Raw genomic sequence first — 18,840 nt, 5'->3', positions numbered from 1 at the left:
TTTCCTTATTGACAGTCTAGAAAATAAATTCATCTTTATTTAATGTATTTCATTTTTAAGTTCTAGAAGTTAAAATAGTTTCCCCCAGGTATTTTTTATTTCTGTTTTACTACCTCAGTAAATATCAACCTTGAACACAACGCATGAACATTTTACTTTTAAAGTTAATTTTTAACTTACTATGTGTCTTAATTGCCGTTTGGTCTCTGCACTCAGTAGAAATACCCTAAAACCTCTGCAGACCAGTTTGTGGCAGAGCTGCTGCCATGGTACCTGAGAAGTGGGCTTTGGCAGTTCTGCTGCTGCAACTCTGTAGTGCTGGCTGTGGATTCTGTGGGAAGGTCCTCGTGTGGCCCTGTGACATGAGCCATTGGCTTAATATAAAGGTCATTCTGGAGGAACTTACAGAGAAAGGACATGAGGTAACAGTGCTGACTTTTCCACATACTAAGCTCATTGATTACAGGAAACCCTCCCCTCTGAACTTCGAGGTATTGCCTTCAGAAGTTCAGAAAGAATCAGTGGATAATGTACATGACAAGTTTCTGGACCTAATTCTTAATGTCTTGCCAAACTTAGAACCTTGGCAATCAACGATAAAATTGAACAATTTTCTTATTGAAACAACTGAAATTTTAAAAATCATGTGTGAGGGTGCAGTGTATAATCAGACATTCATGAAGAAGCTCCAGGAGACCAACTACGACGTAATGCTTATAGACCCTGTGCTGCCCTGTGGAGAGCTGATTGCCGAATTACTCAAAGTCCCTTTTGTGCTCACGTTAAGAATATCTACAGGAGGCATGAAGGAGAAACACTGTGGGAAACTGCCAGCTCCACCTTCCTATGTTCCTGTTCAGATGGTGGCACTAACAGATCAGATGACCTTTCTGGAAAGAGTGAAAAACACAATGCTTTCAGTTTTCTTTGACTTCTGGATCCGGGATTATGACATTCATTTTTGGGACCAGTTTTATAGCAAGGCATTAGGTAAGAGATTCTGCTTTTTATTTTAAAGTTATCAAAATAAATTTAGAAATCTAAGTAGATGAAAGGAGTATATTTTAAAATATTTGTCTTACAATTGAAATTCTACCAGTGAAAATAATCAACTGGCTATCAAAAAAGGTGAGTAGAAATGGGAATAAGAAATCTTTTGCCATGATTGCTCTGTCTTTAAAGTCATCATACCATTTCTCATAAGATTACTTGATACTTGTTAGGTTCCTGCCCAAAATAATTTAAAACTTACAAAAATGTTAATCCTCTAGATGGAATATTTGTCCTATCTGGATATTACATATAAGTCCAGTACATTAAGTTTCCATATTAGAGGAAGTTATAGCCACTCTTGGGAAAGAGAAGATAATGTTTATTCTAAGAGTAAGATAATATACTTGCCTGACACCAGTAATAAACTAAAATGTTATTATTAATAAACAAATTATTTAATTTACCTGAATCTGCTCCAAACATTTTTGATAATTAGTGATGATTACCCTCATTCTTATACCATTTTTACTAGAACAGGTGCCAACCATTATTATCCCTCTCATAAACTTTATTTTTTTGATTGCCATTCAAGTACAATTGTCTCCATTTTCATCCCACCAAGACCCCATGCCCCATCCATCCCCACCTCCCACCCTCAAACCAACCCCTCTTTGGCTTTGTCCATGTGTCCTTTATACATGTTCCTTGATGGCCCTTCCCCTATTCTCCCCTTTATCCCTCTCCCCCCTCCTCTCTGGTTACTGTCAGTTTGTTCTTAATGTGAATGTCTCTGGTTATATTTTGCTTGCTTGTTTGTTTTGTTGATTAGGTTCCACTTAAAGGCAAGATCATACGGTATTTAGATTTAAGTAAAAAATACAAGAATATTGGCTCAATTCTACCACCAGAGGTAATTGTAAACTGTAATATGTCACTGTCACATTTTGGTATAACAGGATTATGAGTAAAGACCTTTGAAAAATCTCAGCTTTAGAAAAAGAGGACAGAAGCATTATCTAAGGAGAAGTGAGAAAAAGAGCATCTTCTATTAAGCAAAAATTATATCAGCCATGCATTTAGGTAATCCCTAAGAAGTCCTTAAAATTAAAAACCATCTCACTTGACTCACTGAGTAGCTTAACATAGTAGGTTCATATGATAATAATACCTACTCGGTAACTAAAATTTAACCCTTTAGCCCTGGCTGGTGTGGCTCTGTGGATTGAGTGCTGGCGTGTGAACCAAAGGGTCACTGGTTCAATTCCCAGTCAGGGCACATGCCTGGGTTGCAGGCCAGGTCCCCTGTAGGGGATGCATGAGTGCAACCACATGATGTTTCTTTTCCACTCTTTCTCCTTTCCTTCCCCTCTCTCTAAAAGTAAATAAATAAAATGTTTTCAAAATATTTAACTTACTAATTAAATATATATGCATGTATATATATTATACATACACAATATAATTAGAATGACCTATTCTGATTATATAACTCAATTTTATGCAAATTGTATAACTAAATGGGGTATTTGTTGATTTTATTTTACTGTTTTATGTCTGTAATTCCTCATATGTAACATTTCAAATATAATTTATAAAATTATTTAATTTTATATTTAAATTCACTTTCATTCTCTTTCCCTCTATCCCATCTATACTCATTATTGTGAATCATTACTTTAAATATAGAATGGTCTTAACTGCTTTCAGTTCTTTCTTTCTAAAATGAAGCTAAGGTCATATAAACCATATCACCTAGTGAGAAAAATGATTTCAAGTGAAATAAGGGAATGACTAATTAAAATATCACCCTAAGGTTTGTAATCATACAGGATTTGAATCTCAAAAACTTAGGCATCTAGACAGCAAAATGACATTAATTCAGAAATTAAGAAATGGAGTTCTAACGTAATCTCTGGCAATTTCAAACTGGGTGTCTTTGTGCAGTTCCTTTATTATCAAATTATAGCCATTGGACTATATGGCATTAAGTAATATATCAAATACTAAAAAGCGATGACTCTAAAGTGAGGCTTAACTCCCGGGGTGTATGTCACCACCAACTTTGATTAGGATCCTAAAGTGAAAAGGATTCTCACCTTGGTGTTTTCCCTTCTCTCAGTTACAAAAAAACAGTATTTTTGGCCAATAGAAAGTATTGAGTTGGTTATTTGAAATCAGTCATTATTGTACATAAAAACCTAAAATTAATACCTTCAATGTGTCTCCTTGAACACACTTCAGTAAGGCAACAGTGTAGCAGTGAGTGATAATTGTGGTATATAGTTATGTACCACATACCCTCAAAAGAGGGACATCCTGAATATGAATTACTCAGAAAGTTCTTACTAATAAAATAGTGGCCCATTAAGGCCCTGCCTCCAAGATGGTGGCACCTATTGCATGAGGCTGTGGCCTGCCTCTGCTCAGCTTTGAATTCTAGTGCTGATGGTGTTTTGGGAGCTATGGACCAGCCTGGGTCCATGACCTCTGTGATGCAGCTACCTTTATTATCACTTACAAATATGTGAAATGGTTTTTGCATGCTGATTCATCTTCATATCTGATGCCTGCGAAGCACACATTGGCTACCTCTGCCAGAAAAGTGGTATCATGCCTGATTTGAGTTCCTTCTGAAGTAGTTAGGCAGAGGCCACAGGTTTCTACTTCTTCGAGAACATTTCAAATTTTATCTAACATCTTTTATCAAAAAGGCATTCAAGGACTGTATTGAGGCTACACAGTACAGTTTTGAGAGAGATTCCTTTCTCTTTGGTTCAGTTTCCCTTACAGTTGTCCTTAAAATCCCTCTTGTCCTGGAGGCAGGATCAGATGGTGGATCCTTGGTAGTCAACAGTCTGTGGAGCTTTTGCAGGTGGACTCTCAGCTGCAGTAACCACACCTCTGCATGTGGTAAAAACAAGAATCATATTGGCAAAGGCTTGTTCTAGCACTGCTAGTAGGAATGTCATCTCTGCCCTGTATGGGGTCTGGTGGATACTGGGACTGCCAGGAATATTTGCAGGTATCTTCCCTTGAATGGAAGCAATTAGTCTGGGAAGTTTCATATTTCTTGGTGCATATGACCAATCACTCAGCTTTCTGTTAGAACTTGGCAAAGAGAGCCTGTGAATTCCACAGCCTCTCATCCCCTTATTTCAGAAGGGGCCATGCTGTGAGTGCTGCTCCCATCTGGCAAGCAGTCCTTCACTGGCTGAACCATGAAACACAGCGCTGAATCCAGCTCTGTGGAGTTCCCATGAAGAATGTGTCTTCCATGCTACAGGCTGACAAGAATGATGTCATCAGTCTACTTGCCAGAAATCTGCTAAGAAACAGAGAAAATGATGTCCACATCAGTACTTTGCATGGCTTTTCTCAGAACCCCTTAATAAATAAATTTCCTGATGCTGAAAAAATAGTGGCTCATCAATTGAAGTAATGAAATATAATTCAAGGATAAGGTGGATTCATATTGATAGGATACTACAATAACATGAGTAATCCTGAGATTAAAACATTTTGGGTAGGGGAGGGAGGAAGCTTGGACATATTCCTGACTGGAAGGCTAGAAATCATGGAGAAGTGATTTAGTGTGGATATTGTAGGATTAATCCATCATCTGCCATTTGAGAGGAAAATTAGTAATACATTCATTTATACAGTACTTTGGAGTTGTGGTTAAATGTTTGGTTTATTTTACCTTGAAAATAAAGTAATAACCCCATTTTGCCTTTTTTTACTTTCTTTTATGTTTATTTCTTTTTTTCTTTCTTTAATACTGTGTTGTTGTATTAATGCCCCTTTTCATTTCACATTTGGAAGCTACATTATTCTAGAAGACTTAAACTCATTTTTCCCTTGATTACTAATCATCAAATTGGTGGTGCAATTTTTCCATTTAACTTATAGTCTAATTCCTTGTACTCAACTTTGAACAAATTTTTTTCCAGGAAGACGCACTACATTATGTGAGACTTTGGGGAAAGCTGAAATTTGGCTAATTCGAACATATTGGGATTTTGAATTTCCTCGTCCATACCTACCTAATTTTGAATTTGTTGGAGGACTGCATTGCAAACCTCCCAAACCATTACCTAAGGTAAGATTATAACATTGAAAGATTTTATGTACCTTAGGATATGATACCTGATTTCCATTTAAAGGTTACAACCTTAATAACAGAGACAATCTTAATAACAGAGAATATCTTTGTATGGCCAATTCCATTTTCATTTTCCATGTCAGAAAGGTTCTTGTGATATTTATGTGTATTTTAGGCATTATATTGGGAAATGAAGCTAAAATTGGCATGATTGAAGCACATCTCAAAATATTACTGTGTTTGTAGTATGGATAATTTATAGGAGTGACAGGAAGTTGGAACTATGAAAATCACTGAGGATACTGCTATAGTCTTCCTCACAAGCATAATAAAGTTAAGGCATTTTTCATGGTGGTAGAGAGATAAACATGCCTTCATGAGACAATACAATAAAGAAGACCCCTTGATTTCCAGTCTGCATGTTTATTTGATAGTGATGCCTTCTATTGAAATAAGAAACATGAAGTGAAATTTACTTGAAACTAATACAATGAGTCTATATTGTGACTACTCACTTAAAGGAGCAAGCAGAATTTTTTAGAAGTCATTCAGGTAATACAAGGTCTCAGTGTCAGTATACAACACAGGAAAGATTGGAGGTCATCAGCATAAAGTAGAGTTCATGAAAATGAGAGACCTAGTCTTGGCCTGATTCTTTACAACCTAATGACAGGTGTTTTTTTTTTTTTATTTTTATGAAAAAGATAATTGTATACCACATTCTTAAGGCTTCAAAGAAAAAATGTAGAGTGTTGGGGATGTTGGAAGGAAACAGCATTGAGAAACAAATGGGTAATTGATGTGTGGGTCACCAGCCAGCAGTGATCATGAAACGCTGCGGATGGCTCGATGATACACGAGAAAAAACATGCACAGAGACAGACTAGTTTCTGTGGAGAAGTAGGGAGGGAATGACCACAGCCTCTAGTGGGGAGTGAGCCCATTTACTGTCCAAACCTGCTTTTATTGGGCTCGTTTTGCATAATAATTCAGGTAAAGTACAGTACTCCTCACAAGGAAGTAAGGAACCATAGAAAACAAGGAAGTCTGAGGGTCTATTTTGAATCAGGATCAAAGAGGTGTAAGACTTTGAGGAACAAACTAACTTCTTCCTTTCACCCTTCTCATTCAGCTGGGAGCATTTTAAACAAAGAAGGTTTCACAGTAATTTACATGTTCTTTCTTAGGCCTGATCACCTGGGGAATTCGCCTTTTCAGCACAGATCTGCAGCACCCTGTCATTGTTTCAGGCTTAGGTGGAGCAAGAGAACTAAGGCAACCAAGAGATAAGGAGATTTTCACCCAGATGATGAAAACTCAGGCTATGTCAAAACCGAGGAGTGAGGGTCCATCACCCCCTTTTGCTGTAGCCCCCAAAGTCCTTCTTTGGGGGGGCCTCCCATGTGATCATGCCTGTCTTAGGCCATTCCCCCCTTGGGGGATCTTACCTGTCTTTGGCTAACCAACCAAGCTTTGGGGTTCAGTTATGAATGAAGCAGCGGAAGCAGCACTCCTGCCAGGGAGATAAGCTTTTGTCTCCTTGCTGGCTTATGGTTCCAAGGGCGTTCCCTCAGCCCCTGCCTAGGCGGGGGTTACAGCTTCTGATACCAGGCAGGGCGGTTCCCAACAGGGAATATGTAAGTATTACACAGGCACTGTGTCGAACTATCAATAGGGAATGGGGAAGAAAGCCCTCATTTACTTTTACTGTGAGAATATTAACAAAATCCCTTTAGGAAGTTTGCAGGGTACATGGTGTTCCCAGGGGAATTCTTAATTTATTTTGTGGTAAAGTATATATTGATGAATGATATTTCATTTCAGAATCATAAATATCCTTTTTCTTACCAATAAAATTATGAGTATAGTTGCAAATCAAGTTCTATTAAGACTTGGTATAATGGACCAATATCTAACTTGAGAAATCAAAACAAAAGAGGTGGCAATTTCTATGGCTCTCTAGATAATCTCTGATGCCAAACTCATTTTTACCCTATCATTCCCACTTTTACACACACATACACACTCATTGCCACACACACAAAGCTGCATGATTTCACAAAATCATCTCAGATAAAATGAAAGGAGGAAATTTATACCCTTTTAAATTCAACTTACTTATTGATAAGGAGTTTGTGCAGTATGAATACCAATCATGGCTTATGGTTGTTATGGAAGACTTATTCCAGTCACTGAATATATAGATTGAAAAACAATGGTGAGGTAAAAAGCCATTGGTTTTGAATGTCTGAGGTGTGGCAAACAGCTCTTAGGAAAGGAAGGCTTGAACAGAGACTGCTGTCCAGACTTGCAGGGTCCGTCATGGAGCCAGAGCAGATGCTGGAGGGACATATGCAGATTGCAGAAAATCCTCTCCCTGAGTATGATCTCACAGATAATGCTGAGAGGATAGTAGGAAATGAGAATACTAATAGGGAAAATTCATCAAAAGAGAAAGTGGATCTCCAGTCTTTGCTACCTTGAGCCTACCTGGATCAGACTGTTTTGCCTATCTGGTTACAGGAATTGACTGTGCTGGCAAAGGGAAAACCACCGAATTCCATTGAATTTCTAGCATTGCATCTTTAAAAAAATAAGGCACAGTGTAAAGATTTCAACAGACTTATTGGGAAAGACAGGAAAAAAGTAATTTCTACTGTAGATTTACACGATTAAGAGGCAGCTTTGTGTGTGTGTGTGTGTGTGTGTGTGTGTGTAAAGCTTTTTATTTAAGTTTAGTTCAGTGATAGAGTTTAGGATTGAGCATAGATAAAATTCTGGTTAGTTCTATACTTGAGAATGTTAATAAATAGATGAAGGATTGGCAGTGTGAATTTTCATTTTAAGCTTTTTTGTATTAATTGTTGTTCAGTACAGTTGTCTCCATTTTGCCCTCATTACTCCCCTCAGACCCATCCACCTCTGCCTCCCACCCTTGATCCTGCCCCCTTTGGCTTTGTCCATGTGTCTTTTAGACATGTTCCTTGACAACCCTTCCCCTATTTTCCCCCATTGTCCCTCTCCTCCTTCCCTCCCCTCTGCTTACTGTCAGTTTGTTCTTTATTTCAATGTCTCTGGTTATATTTTGCTTGTTTATTTCTTTTGTTGATTAGGTTCCCCTTATAGGTGAGATGATACGGAATCTTTCTTTCACCTCCTGGCTTATTTAACTTAGTGTAACGCTCTCCAGTACCATCTAGCTGTCGCAAAGTGTAGGAGCTCCTTCTTTCTTTCTGTTGCATAGAATTCCATTGTGTAAATTTACCACAGTTTTTGATCCACTCACTTACTGATGGGCACTTAGGCTGCTTCCAACACTTGGCTATTGTAAATTGTGCTGCTATGATCATTGGGATGTGTAGGTTCTTTTGAATTGGTGTTTCAGGGTCCTTAGGATATAATTCCAGCAGCGGAATTGCTGGGTCAAAAGGCAGTTCCATTTTTAGTTTTCTGAGGAAATTCCATATTGTTTTCCAAAGTGGTGCACGAGTCTGCATTCCCACCAATAGTGTACTAGGGTTCCCTTTTCTCCACAGCCTTGATAGCACTCATGGTTTGCGGATTTGGTTATGATGATCATTCTGACCAATGTGAAGTGGTATCTCATTGTAGCTTCAATTTTCATCTCTCTGATGGTTAGTGAGGCTGAGCATCTTTTCAAATGTCTCTGGGATCTCTGTATGTCCTTCTTGGGAAAGTATCTGTTCAGGCCCTTTGCCCACTTTTTAATTGTGTTGTTGGTCTTCCTGTAGTGGAGTTGTATGAGTTCTTTGAATATTTTACAGACCAAACTCTTGCCAAAGCTATCATTAAGAAATATATTTTCCTATTAGGTTGGCACTCTTCATTTTGCTGGTGTTCCCTTGCTCTAGGGGACATATCAGTGAAAATATTACTATGTGAAATGTCTGAGATTTTCCTGCCTATGTTCTCCTCTAGGACTTTTATGATGTTGTGACTTATATTTAAGTCTTTTGTCCACCTTTGGTTTATTTTTGTGTATGGTGCAAGTTGGTGGTCAAGTTTAATTTTTTTGCATGTAGCTATCTGGATCTCCCAACACAATTTGTAGAAGAGGGTATTTTTACTCCATTTTATAGCTCTGTCCCCTTTGTCAGATATTAATTGATCGTAGAGACTTGGATATATTTCTGGGCTCTCTGTTCTGTTTCATTGATCTACGTGTCTTTTCTTATGCCAGTACCAGACTGCTTTGATTACTGTGGACTTGTAATATAGTTTGATATCAGGTATTGTGATCCCTCCTACTTTGTTCTTCTTTCTCAAAATTGCTGTAGCTATTCATGGTCATTTATGGTGCCATATACATTTTGGAAATATTTGTTCTATATCTGTGAATAACATCATTGGTTTTAATAGGGATTGTATTGAATCTAAAAATTGCTTTAGGAAGTGTGGACATTTTGATGATGTTAATTGTTCCAACCCATGAACATGGTATTTGCTTCCATTTATTTGTCTTCCTTAATTTCTTTCTTCAGTTTTGTGTAATCTTCTGAATATAGATCTTTCACCACCTTGGAAAGGTTTATTCCAAGATATTTTATTTTTCTTGTTGCCATAGGAATTGGAAATTTTTTTCCTGACTTCTGATTCTGGTCTTTCAATGTTGGTGTATAAAAATGCCTTTGATTTCTGAATATTGACTTGGAACCCTGCTGTTTTGCCATATTTGCTTCTTAGGTTGAGTAGTTTTTTGGTGGAGTCTACAGGGTTTTCTATGTAACACTATCATATCATCTGCAAAGTGACAGTTTTACTTTCTCCTTTCCAATTTGGATGCCTTTTATTTCTCTTTTATGTCTGATCACTGTGGCTCAGATTTCCAATACAATGTAGAATAGAAGTGGTGAAAGCAGACATCTTTGTCTTGTGTCTGATCTTAGTGGGAAAGCTTTTAGTTTTTGCCCATTGAGTGATGTTGGCTGTAGGTTTCTCGTATATAGCCTTTATTGTGGTGAGGTATGTTCCCTCTACTCCCACTTTACTGAGTGGCTTTATCATAAATGGGTGGTGTACCTTATCAAATGCTTTTTCTGCACTTAATGATATGATCATATGATTTTTGTCTTTACTTTTGTTTATGTGATGTGTTACATTTACTGATTTGTGGCTATTGTACCATCCTTGCATCCCTGGGATGAATCCCACTTGGTCATGGTGTATGATCTTTTTAATATATTTTTGGATGTGGTTTGCCAATATTTTGTTGAGGATTTTAGCATCTGTGTTCATCAGCGATATTGGTCTACAGTTTTCTTTTCTTTGTTATATCTTTATCTGGTTTTGGGATTAAGATGATGCTGCCTTCATAAAAAGAATTGGGGGGATTTCCCTCTTCTTGGACTTTTTGAAATAGTCTGAGAAGAATAAGGATTAGCTCCTCCTTAAACGTTTTGTAAAATTCTCCTGTGAAGCCATCCAGTCCAGGGCTTTTGTGTGCTGGGAGTGTCTTGATTACTGCTTCAATTTCATCAGCTGTTGTTGGTGTTTTCAGGCTTTCTGCTTCTTCTTGATTCAGTTTTGGAAGATTATACTTTTCTAGAAACTTGTCCATTTCACCCAGGTTTTCAAATTTCTTGGCGTATTTTGTTCATAACAATTTCTTACAATCCTTTGCAAGTTGGTGGTATCAGTTGTTATCACTCCTCTTTCACTTTGATTTTATTTATTTGGGTCATCTCTTTTTTTCTTGATGAGTCTGCTTAAAGTTTTGTTGATTTTGTTTCTTTTCATAGAACCAGCTCCTGGATTCATTGATCCTTAGAATTGTGCTTTTAGTCTCTATGTAATATAATTCTGCTCTGATCTTGGTTATTTCCTTCCTTCTACTCAAAGAGGCAGTTTTAATTGGCATAATTCCCCCCCACTCCACTTTTTGGCAATGTAAGGAAATTCAGGATAACAATTTATTATTGGAGTTAAAAAACAAAACATTTCACTTATTTTGATTTAATCCCCATACTTAATGAGTATATTCTGTGCAATTTTCACAGATTTTTTAATGTTTTTAAAATAACTTTCACTTTAAACTGTTACTGTATTAAAAGCCATGATGAGCAGTCCTCAGATCAAGAACATTCACACATGAGCATTTTATTCACACACATGCACACACACACACACACACACACAGATAAACATTTATTCAAACTCCATGTGTTTGGGAAGGTGAATCAAAATAATTTCACAATAATTTCTGTTATGTTAGATATGTTCTTCCAACATTATTGAAGCTGACATTGTCAAGTTTGACATTGGCTCTTTTCTGATCATTTAATAGCCATTAATTGGGGAATATGTGAGTCCAAATCTGCCACAAAAGATTTCACAAGGAATGCATGCTGCATGTCTACATGATGTCATTCTCTTAGAACACAATCTGACTGGTCCCAAACCCAGAGTTTCCCATGGCAATTTGCACAACTCTAAATGGTGAGGCAGTTTAATTTACAGAAGTTAACTATGTATCAATTCTGTGCTAAGACTCAAATTAACAACATGCAGCTAGTGTCCACTTAGGTGAGAGTTTTATGCATCAGGAAGACATAATCACTGCCTCCTGAAAGTAATTTGTGATTATAGAATAGTTTAAGTATGTTATCTCCTTCTGTAATACACTACTATGTACCACAATTCTAACAAATATCTGTTTAGCACTATACATGAAAGGACACCTATACATGAGAAAATTACCATTGAATGCGTATGTAAAAAAATAGGCACATCAACACAGTTATGATTGATTAGATGTAAACTGTCAGATACCAAATTCAGACCTATTTGGGGGCTTTCTTTTGAGGAATATTTTTATGAGTTTGCAAACTACTCATTTTTTGATAAAATTAAATCTGGTGAGTAACAGTGTCCATCAACCATAAAAAGTATAATATTCTTATCACCTAATCTGCTTGTATAATGGTTGACTCCATGGAAATTCACTAATCAATGATTATGCACTTAAACCATGGACTTTATTTATTTATTTAAACTAAATTTATTGCAGTGACATTAATAAAATTATATGAATTTCAAGTATACAATTCTATGATACTTCATTTTTACATTGCATTGTATACCCTCTCTGAAAGGGCCTAGGTGTTTCTAGGTATAAAAAAAAATCTAACTATGCTTCTGACAATTCTTTGAATATTTATTTTAGAATTGTAACTGAATTTTATTTTATTCCCGGTGATGCTGTACCTCTAATACAAAAAATTATTTTCTCTACAGGAAATAGAAAAATTTGTTCAGAACTCAGGTGAAGATGGTATTGTGGTGTTTTCTTTGGGTTCTATTGTCCACTATATCACAGAAGAAAAGGCCAATCTTATTGCCTCAGCCCTTGCCCAGATTCCACAGAAGGTTAGTGTACTTTTAATCCTGCTGGGAAGCTATTTACCAATTGGAGAGTGTGACTGGGTGTCTTTCAAAAGAAAAGTCAAATTTCATTTTACAGTTAACATACCAGGTAGCATACTAAATAAAAATTTGTAAATCATTAAATAGTGAGTTTAAACATATTTGAGCTTTGCCTGCTGAACTTTGCTGTTCCTATGGAACACCTCTTTTTAGAATCATTTGTTTTAGTGAAATAGAGATGAAAACATTAAGTGCATTGTTCATAAAATCAAGTATAAAGGACATATTGATAAAAAACTAGGGATGGGTGGAAATGGGAGGGAGGAAGGGAGGGGGCTGGGTAGGTGGGCTGGGATAGGAGTAAAAGATAGAAAATTGTACTTTAACAACAATTAAAATTAAAAAAAATCTCCCCCCCCCAAAAAAAAATCTTAAGGCCTATTTTGACTACTCCTAAAGTAATTCTGAAGCACATTCACTCCCAGACCAGGAAAAGGGAGAATTGAAATGACAAAAATAGAGATACATCATACACAGGAATATACTTCATACCTTTATTTGTATTAGGAGTTGATTCATCATAGCTGAGCATAGAAGTAGAAGCCTAGATTCATTTAGTTTTTTTAGTGAGAGTTTTCTAGAATTAAAAGGCCATAGAAATTTTAATATTATAGTCTAGCAATTTGCATGTCCTAATTCTTATATTTAATTAATTTTAATGTTATCACCATTCTAGATTCTGTTATTTACATAATTCTATTTATAAAAGATCTAAGAGCTCTTTTTATTGTATATTTGGTTAAACTCTATAAAATTATATTTAAAAATCCTATATGAAGGTGAACGTGATCATTGCAAAACCAAACTGGATGCTTCATTGAACTTAGGAATATAAAGCAAAAACACTATCTTATTCTTACTTGAATAAAAAGAATTATCGGAGAAAAAGAAGCTAGAAAGAAATTCAGGATGAAAAGATAATCAGTCACCCCAAAAATAAGCAGAGAAAATCAAAAGCAAAAATATTTGTAAGAAACACTAATTTGAAATTAGAGCTAGGAATGCCAGTGACATAATTTTATACCGAAGTCAGGTTGCCATAAAAATTTTAACTTTCAAATTCTGATTCATTAGGCTAATACACATTATTTTCTAATTCTTTGCTTACATTCTCACTCCCAAAAGTTCTTAAATGATAACAGACAAAACCATTATAGTATACTTAATATACAACTACCACAAATGGTTTTAAAAAGGTGGTTGTAAACAATCCCACTATTTCTTTCACTGTTTACAAAATACACCTTCACACTCCCTTCTCAACTGCAACCTTAGAGTAAATGCATGATTTGTTCATAACTCTACAACTTTAAAATGTCATCATCCAGTGAAATATATGCACTGTGTTCCACAGGTTTTATGGAGACACAGTGGAAAGAAACCAGCTACATTAGGAGCCAATACTCAGCTCTATGACTGGATACCCCAGAATGATCTTCTCGGTAAAACTATGGGGAAGAAAACTGTATATTGGTTGATGGACATGTTGTTAATTCTTTAATAGCTAACATTAATGTAAAAACTAATATCAACAAATAGTTAACAATTGTAAGTGTTTCTCATGTTAGCTCTAATTTTAAAAGATATAATTGATGATTTGACCATTAATGTTATAAATTCATACTTGCTATAATTCAAATAAGAATTTCAGGTGACACAGAAAAAACCAATGTCTCATTTCCTAGGATAGCAATTTCCTATGGTAGCAGTGCCCTACAGAAAATACTGCAAAATACTGCCTCCTTCAGTAGTTTATCTCATAGATCTTCTTTTTCTGTATCTGAATTTCTGTTTACATGTTATAATGACATTTTCACCCACTTCTTATTCTATCCCCAAACCAGGTCATCCCAAAACCAAAGCTTTTATCACTCATGGTGGAATAAATGGGATCTATGAAGCCATTTATCATGGGGTCCCTATGGTAGGAATCCCAATGTTTGCTGATCAGTATGATAACATTGCTCACATGAAGGCCAAAGGAGCGGCTGTGGAAGTGAACATAAACACAATGACAAGTGCAGATTTGCTCAATGCCTTGAGAACAGTCATTAACAATCCTTCGTAAGTACTACTGCTTTTGAAAGTAATACCACTGATTGCATCATGCACCATACAAGAAAATGTTAAAGATCATGCTCACCGACCTTTTAATAGCTCTTTTTTCATAATCTTGGGCCCTTCATTATCTGGGTCTTGGAAATCTCCTGGAATGTATAGTTCATACAATGTCACATTTCCTGCTTGGAAAAATAGGCTTCAATTAACAACTCCTTTATTCTTATTTTTTTTCTATGTGCATTTAACCACATTCTGTTATGGATATATATTTTTTTACAATCTCCCCACTATACATGTTAAAGTTCTATGATAAGAACAGTGTTTGTGTAACAATTCTGTGGCCCTTAGATCAATTTTTATAACATGTATCATGTAACTAACAGAAACAAAATTTCATTAATGTCTTTTTCTTTTTGCCTTCTTTCTTATTTTCCTTCTAGTTATAAAAAGAATGTGATGAGGTTATCAAAGATTCACCATGATCAACCTGTAAAGCCCCTGGATCGAGCGGTCTTCTGGATCGAGTTTGTCATGCATCACAAAGGAGCCAAACACCTGCGGCCAGCCTCCCATGACCTCACCTGGTTCCAGTACCACTCTTTGGACGTGATTGGGTTCCTGCTGGCCTGTACAGTATCTGCTATATTCTTGATCATCAAATGTTGTTTATTTTTTTGTCTAAAATTTGGTAAACCAGAAAAGAAGAATAAAAGAGGATAAATCTTTCCAACTTTAGCAAAGGTCTGAGTGAAAACTCTTGTTTATTCCTGTACCTCTTTCCTGTTTCCTGTTTTCGAATTTCCCATTCCCCTTTTTTAGCTGAAAAAAAAAAAGCCTAGAATTTCACAAGAGCATTAACTGGTGAGCATGTCCCATTCTTCCTTTTTCCAGTCCCAGTTTGTAGTTATCCTCTTCCTGTTTGCCTACTTTCTGACACAGGGACATTAATAACTCTAAAAGTCCTATTCATGATATATTCATGATATCACTATTTTAATTTTATAACATTAAGTGATATGGTGATTGCTGGAAAGAACAAAATATGAGCTGAATTTCATGGATATGACAAGCTTAGAATAATACAGTTCACAAGTTGCAACAGATTATAGAATCAAGGCAGTAGCCTCAAAAATTGGCTTGCTATAAAACTATGTTTTTCTTTTTAAATAAAAATAAGCCTCTCCACTTGCCCAGTGTTATTAGGATTAGGTCAAAACTGAAAATAATAGTAGTGGGACATTCTGCCTTGGAATGTTTAAAAAGTTTCCATAAAGCTCAGCATTAGTCTGCTCAGGCGCCATAACAAGATACTGAAGAGTCAGTGGCATAAGCAACAGAAATTTATTATTTCATAATTCAGGAGGCTACAAGTGCAAGATCAAGATATCAGCAGGGTTGGTACGGCTTTCTTTCCTGACTGGCAGACAGCTACCTTCACCCTTCCATCTTCTCACAGCCTTTTCTCTCTATGCCCATGGTAAGACAAAGATGCCTTATATCTCTTCCTCTTCTTATAATAACACAAGTCTCGTGGGATTAGAGTCTGCTCTCATGACCTAATTCAATCTTAAAATATTGTTAAAGACCTATTCTCCAAACATAGTCATATTGGGAGTTAAATCTTCAACATATAAATTTGAGAGAGGTACACAATTCAGCCCACAACAAACTCTACCAAACCATTATGCTTGTTTTTGCCTTCAATGGACAATTATGTCTTGTGTGCCTTTTATATACAATGGAAAATTCTCAGCATTTTCTTAGATAATAAAGATAATTAACAGAATGATTGCTTTTTCAATAAGTGAAGATGTTAGCACTGTTTTAAAAGTAAGTAGATTATTAGGAGAAATAAATTTAAAATTATGGAAAAATTGTTTGGCTAATTTTAATAAGGTTTTTAAAGATGAGTAAAATTGATAATCTTAAATGTCAATTCACTATAATTAAAAATTACTAGTATTCATAATTTAAATAATAATGTTATAGAAATAATTCTATTTAAGAAATAAATTATTTAAGAAATAGAATTATTTATTTCTATTATAGAAAATAATTTCTATTATATAAATAATTCTATTTAAATAATGACTCAAAGAAATAATTTCCTACAGAAAAAGCCATATACTCTGATTATAAAATCATTACAATTTTTTCAATCTCTAAATTCTATAAATGTAAGTTTATTAATTAATTGTTATTTAAGAGTATCAGATATTAGAAGACTTGGTATATTAAGTATTTATCAATGCATTACTCTAATATAACATTAATATTCATATTTAATCAGCTACCCATTACTTTAAAAAACATATTAAACATTGCAGTAAGTTTACCCTCTCATAATCTCAATGACACATGCACTTAACATTTTACTTTTTATATTTGATATACAGAGCTGGAAAACATAGGTTTACAGTTGTTTGCATGAAAAATGGGTATAATTAATAAATTATAATACAAAAATAGCCCTGACTGGTATGACTCAGTGGGTTGGGTGTCTGGTCAGGGCACATGGCTAGGTTGTGAGCCAGATTCCTGACTGGTGGCATGTGAGAGGCAACTGATGGATGTTTCTCTCACATATTGATGTTTCTCTCCCTGTCTTTTTCCTTCCCTTACAGTCTCTCCCAAAAAATAAATAAATAAATAAATAAAATTTTAAATAATAATACAAAAATAAACTTTATTTCATGTACTCACAACTATAAACCTACTTTCATAATTTTACTGTATCCTGGAAAGCCATTTGTATTTGCTTTCAGGTTGCTTTCTGTTCTCTGCAAATAGAATGTAACAAATGGCTGAGATCCAGTCAGAGGTTGTCTGGCATCCCTGAGGCTAAGCCTTGCATATACACTAAGGCATCCTCTGAACTCTGAGACCGGCCATCATGGCACAGAATTATTTCTTGCTGCCTCTCAATAGCTGTTGTTCATATTCCTCTCTTTTTGAATTCAGTTAAAAAATCACACTTGATTTGGCCTTGTACCTTCTATTTTTGTCAACAAATTAAGTCTGTCACAGAAGGAATAAAAAGAGCTCCTTTTGCTATGCACTAAGTTTGAAATGCCTATTAGAAGTTCCAGCAGATCATGTGTAGAATTTAGAAAGGCATTCTAGTCTATAAATATAAAATTGGATATTCATAAAATTGAATTGGATATTCACATAAGTAGTCTACCATGGGGCTGAATGAAATCATACGTTAAGAGAAATTAAGAAGGTCTGCCTATTGATTATGGAGTAAATAGTAGGTATTTACTCAAGATAACCCAACTGTAAAGACATTAGGATGTGACTACTCCCAGAAAGGTTGGCATAGCCAAAGAAATAAACCAGGGATGATAGGTGTCCAGACAAAACTCTCTATCAATCCCAGTGTGGAAAGGACAAGGAAAAATAATATTATAATTAAATCCCAGAAAAAAAGACAACCACATCACAGACAGAGGATCATAGAGGGACACAGTTACCACTAGGGAGGTCAGGCCAAAACAGGGGAGTAGGAAAGATAGTACCTGATTCCTTTCCTTCTGCTGTGATTGTCAATAGGCCTCTCCTATGGCTGAATCTCATTAAACCAACCTCATAAAACTCCTGGGCGTTGCAAACAGCATTAGCCAGAGTCCCTGGAGCAAATGGCAAGAGGAAAAAGGATGAGAATGGACTACCCTCAGCAGACATTCATACAGTCGTTCATATGACAAAATTCTCATCTCTAACAATGTGTATCTTATCAGCCACAGTACTTTTGCATAGCCTTTACAGTCCCAGCTCCTAGAGCTGCACAACAGGTTATAGTTGATAACTTAACATTTCCCTTCTACAACATGTTATTCACCCTTTATCCTTGGCAGCTCCTCCCCTGCTCAACAAACAACTGTCCAAACCCTTTTGCACTTTTGGTGGGAACACAGACTGGTGCAGCCACTGTGAAAACCAGTATGGAGATACCTCAAAAAATTAAAAATGGATCTGCCTCTTGACCCAGCATACACACTTCTGGTAATATATCCAAAGAAACCCAAAACAATCATTTGAAAGAACATAAACACTCCTATGTTCATTGCAGCATTATTTACCATTGCCAAGATTACTACTCAGCTATGTGAAAGAAGAAAACTTTACCCTTTGAGACAGCATGGATGGACCCAGAGAGCATTATGCTAAGTGAAATAAGCCAGTCAGAGAAAGACAGATACCATATGATTTCATTCATATGTAGAATCTAATGAACA

At 35.8% G+C, this 18,840-nt stretch overlaps 1 protein-coding gene and 2 pseudogenes across 1 annotated transcript; all 3 read left to right on the top strand.

Annotated features, from left to right (window-relative positions):
• The first annotated feature begins 136 nt into the window (after nt 1–136).
• Nucleotides 137–16,193, top strand: UGT2A3 (UDP glucuronosyltransferase family 2 member A3). Its single transcript, XM_036021439.1, has 6 exons — nt 137–990; nt 4,944–5,092; nt 12,350–12,481; nt 13,893–13,980; nt 14,383–14,602; nt 15,040–16,193. Exons 1-6 carry the CDS (start codon nt 267–269, stop codon nt 15,317–15,319), a joined length of 1,593 nt encoding a protein of 530 aa, XP_035877332.1. The 5' UTR covers nt 137–266; the 3' UTR covers nt 15,320–16,193.
• Nucleotides 2,612–4,146, top strand: LOC114491402 (annotated as a pseudogene).
• On the top strand, nt 7,399–7,771 carry LOC114491401 (annotated as a pseudogene).
• Nucleotides 16,194–18,840: the final 2,647 nt, after the last annotated feature.

Source organism: Phyllostomus discolor, chromosome 1 (genome assembly GCF_004126475.2).
Source record: "Phyllostomus discolor isolate MPI-MPIP mPhyDis1 chromosome 1, mPhyDis1.pri.v3, whole genome shotgun sequence".
Classification (NCBI taxonomy): domain Eukaryota; kingdom Metazoa; phylum Chordata; class Mammalia; order Chiroptera; family Phyllostomidae; genus Phyllostomus; species Phyllostomus discolor.
Note: the sequence above shows the minus strand (reverse complement) of the source record. Positions and strands in the feature narration are given on the sequence as shown.